This window comes from Choloepus didactylus, chromosome X (assembly GCF_015220235.1).
Source record: "Choloepus didactylus isolate mChoDid1 chromosome X, mChoDid1.pri, whole genome shotgun sequence".
In the NCBI taxonomy this organism is placed as follows: domain Eukaryota; kingdom Metazoa; phylum Chordata; class Mammalia; order Pilosa; family Megalonychidae; genus Choloepus; species Choloepus didactylus.
In genome coordinates this window covers 59361878-59365203 of record NC_051334.1, presented here as the reverse complement: position 1 = coordinate 59365203, position 3326 = coordinate 59361878, and the positions used below count along the sequence as shown (strand labels likewise).

The 3326-nt window shown below is 46.3% G+C and overlaps 1 protein-coding gene across 1 annotated transcript; it reads left to right on the top strand.

Annotated features, from left to right (window-relative positions):
• The first annotated feature begins 1307 nt into the window (after positions 1–1307).
• MAGEH1 (MAGE family member H1) lies at positions 1308–2795 on the top strand. Its single transcript, XM_037821421.1, has one exon. The coding sequence runs from the start codon at positions 1599–1601 to the stop codon at positions 2256–2258; it is 660 nt and encodes a 219-aa protein (XP_037677349.1). The 5' UTR covers positions 1308–1598; the 3' UTR covers positions 2259–2795.
• Positions 2796–3326: the final 531 nt, after the last annotated feature.

The following is a 3326-nucleotide window of genomic DNA, read 5'->3' as shown; positions in this document are numbered from 1 at the left end:
AAAGAATTCACTTGCTTTTTAAGAGTTTAGTTAAGAGCACATGTAAGATCTTTTTCCATCTTGTACTCCTTCAACAAGCATTTATTAAATGCTACTCTCACACACTGCTTGAAACCTCTTGAGAGGCAGTTTATGCTTACTTTGTAATGAGCTCTCTTCATGTATTATATGTTTAGTTTTCACAATTTTACCAGACCAATACTTTAACTAACCCACTTTACAGAGGAGGAAACTGAAGCTCAGAGAGGTGAAGTGACCTGTGCAAGCTGGTACATTTTGAATGACATAAGAAAAACACAGAGTGCTTACTACAGAACCTCACTCAAGGGAGTGAAAACTGACTAACCCTTTTGGGCAGGTGAAGGCAAGACTCTTCAGGGTGAAAGAGGCCTGTGAGTAGAAGATGGAATTTAGATAGGTGGAGATGGGAGGGAAGGCACATCAGCAGAGGAGTCAGTGTTGAGCAAAGGCACAGGGTGGGGAAGGTTCAGAGGATGCTCCCAGAGAAGCAAAATATCCAGATTGTATCCAGGTTAACTGGAGCCTAGAAACCTTACAGCCATCCTTCACTTCACCACCCTCTCCCCATTCTCCACTCCCCAATTCCATCCAGTCAGTCTCCAGAGCCTGACCATGACAACCCTTAAAATTCCTCTCTGCCTCTCCATCCCCATGGCAACTGTCTGAAGGCTCACTTTCATACCGTCTTGCTCCTTACCCTGTTTCCTGTCTGGTCTGTCAGGTGATAGTCTGTCCCTCAGTGAGGCTGCAAAAATGCAAGTCTGATCCTGTCACTGCCTGCTTAATAATCCTGTGAATATATAAGATTCTAAAGGCTCTGCACCTCTTGAATCCTTTTCACTTTTGCAGTCCAATCTCTTCTCATCCAGGGCACTGCAGTATAACAATCTTTTCTGGGTCCTAATTAGGGCGACGAATTAATTAATAATTACCTAAAGGCTTTCTGAAAGCAGGGATGAGTGAATGAATGTCGTGTGTAAGCCCAGTCAGGAAAGGAAGCCTAGTGCCATCTGCTACCTTCCAAGAAGACAAGGTCCCCTCCACCACTACCACAACCACCATCACGTCTGCCTTACGTGAGAATGAAGCAGACCTATTTCTTTGCAAGACCCGTTAGCCAATCTTGGAACGTTGTATCAGACTGCAGAATATAGGAAACCTATGCCGTCTTTTTCTATTCTCACACCTCAACCCCTGTGTTCCTAGCTGTCATTTCTGCCCTTGTCCCACCCCTGCTGGGGCCGCCCCTTTTCCTTTCTGCCAGCGGAAGTCGCCGTGGAAGACCCGCCTATATCCTCTGTAGTGTTACTTGAGTGCGTGGCAGGAGAGGCGGAGCCACTGGATGTTTTCACGCGCGCTTGCAACTGCTGCAATTACTGGTGCCGTCTGCTCACGCAAATCTGCTAGCGTGGGAACGAGCTTTGGCATTGAGAACGTCCGGATAGTTGCTGCAAAGACTGTATTGACGTTAGTGGCTTCAGCGGCGGCCTCTTCTTAAGGTACAGATAACTGCTTTCTGCAGAGATCCCGGACATTTTTCGTAGATTGCTGTAGGCTTTGCGCGCCTAGCAGGAGACATGCCTCGCGGACGTAAGAGTCGGCGCCGCCGCAACGCAAGGGCCGCAGAAGAGAACCGCAATAATCGCAAGATCCAGGCCTCAGAGGCCTCTGAAACCCCGATGGCCGCCTCTGTGGTCCCGAGCACCCCGGAAGACGATGTGAGCGGCCCAGAGGAAGACCCGAGCACCCCAGAAGAGGCCTCCACCACCCCCGAAGAAACCTCGAGCACTGCTCAAGCGCAAAAGCCCTCGGTAGCCCGGAGCAATTTTCAGGGCACCAAGAAAAGCCTCCTGATGTCCATATTAGCCCTCATCTTCATCATGGGTAACAGCGCCAAGGAGGCCTTGGTCTGGAAAGTGCTGGGGAAGTTGGGGATGCAGCCTGGCCGGCAGCACAGCATATTTGGAGATCTGAAGAAGGTCGTCACTGAAGAGTTTGTGCGCAGAGGGTACCTGATTTATAAGCCAGTGCCGCGCAGCAGTCCCGTGGAATACGAATTTTTCTGGGGCCCTCGAGCTCACGTGGAATCGAGCAAGCTGAAAGTCATGCATTTTGTGGCAAGGGTGCGTAACCGATGCTCCAAGGACTGGCCATGTAATTACGATTGGGATTCAGACGATGATGCAGAGGTTGAGGCTATCCTCAATTCAGGTGGTAGGGGTTACTCCGCCCCTTAGAGAAACCTGGGGCAGAACCTTGGGGGTGGAAAAGAGTCAAAGTTACCCCAAGGAGTAGATCGCCTGGGTCTTTGGTTTAAAAAGACAGGGATTGGGGAGGGGCACTATATTTAGTATTTGTGATCAGTGCTAATTGTTTAACTGTGGAATAGAGCATTTACTTTGGATACTGTAAAATTTTATTCATTTTAGTGATGTTGAATTTCGATCACAATCTGTTCCTAAATATAATTGAAGAGGCGAGTTTTTTCTTTTATTTTCTTTTGTCATTTACAATTAGGATAACAGTTTTCCTAGCGATATAAAATGAAGTGTTCCCATCGTAGTCTGTGATCAGGTCCATTATAGAAAATTGAAAAAGGCTGTTCTTTGAAAGTTTGAAATAACCAGTAAAATGGGAAAATATGGGAGAATTATTCATGTATGATTTTTCTGCACCCCTTCATGTCTGCTGTTGTGTAAAGAAGGTTGATATATACTGTGATTTTGATTAGTTATTGCAGAATGTAGACTAAAATAAAAGTCTAATGACTAGGACACCTTGTTCATTTTTTGACCACCTGTTATATGTGAGGCACTGGTAAAGGCTGTAGGATACTGCTTACCATGGAGCACCAGTTGTGAAGAATGTTCAACATCGCATGGGAGAGGCAAATATGTAAACTGGGAGTGTGGTAAATAAGGGGTAAGAATGAGGTACCCTGAGAATATAGACAAAACATGCATGACCTTTATAAGCAGATGGGGCAGTGAAGCAGCCATCATAGGGTGCTATGGAACTTTAAGAGATGCTTAAACAAGCTTGGGAGGAGTTGAAGGGAGTATCTGGAGGGTACTCTGAAGATAGGTTGTATTTAGTATTCTTTTGAATGCTTAACCCAGTTCGGGAAATGGGACATTGGCAAAGGAAAGGGAACAATGAAGGGGGCATCATAGGGAGCTGTGGAAATAGAAAAGATATTTAAATAGCTTAAGAGGAGGAGGGCAGTGCAAAGGGTGGTTGCAGAAAATAGGCATTCATGGGATACTAGATAGGGAGGGAGGAAATATGGAGGCACTAAAGGCAGC

Coding starts and splice junctions, on each gene's coding strand:
- MAGEH1 (XM_037821421.1), top strand. CDS start 1,599: ATGCCTCGCGGACGTAAGAGTCGGCGCCGCCGCAACGCAAGGGCCGCA.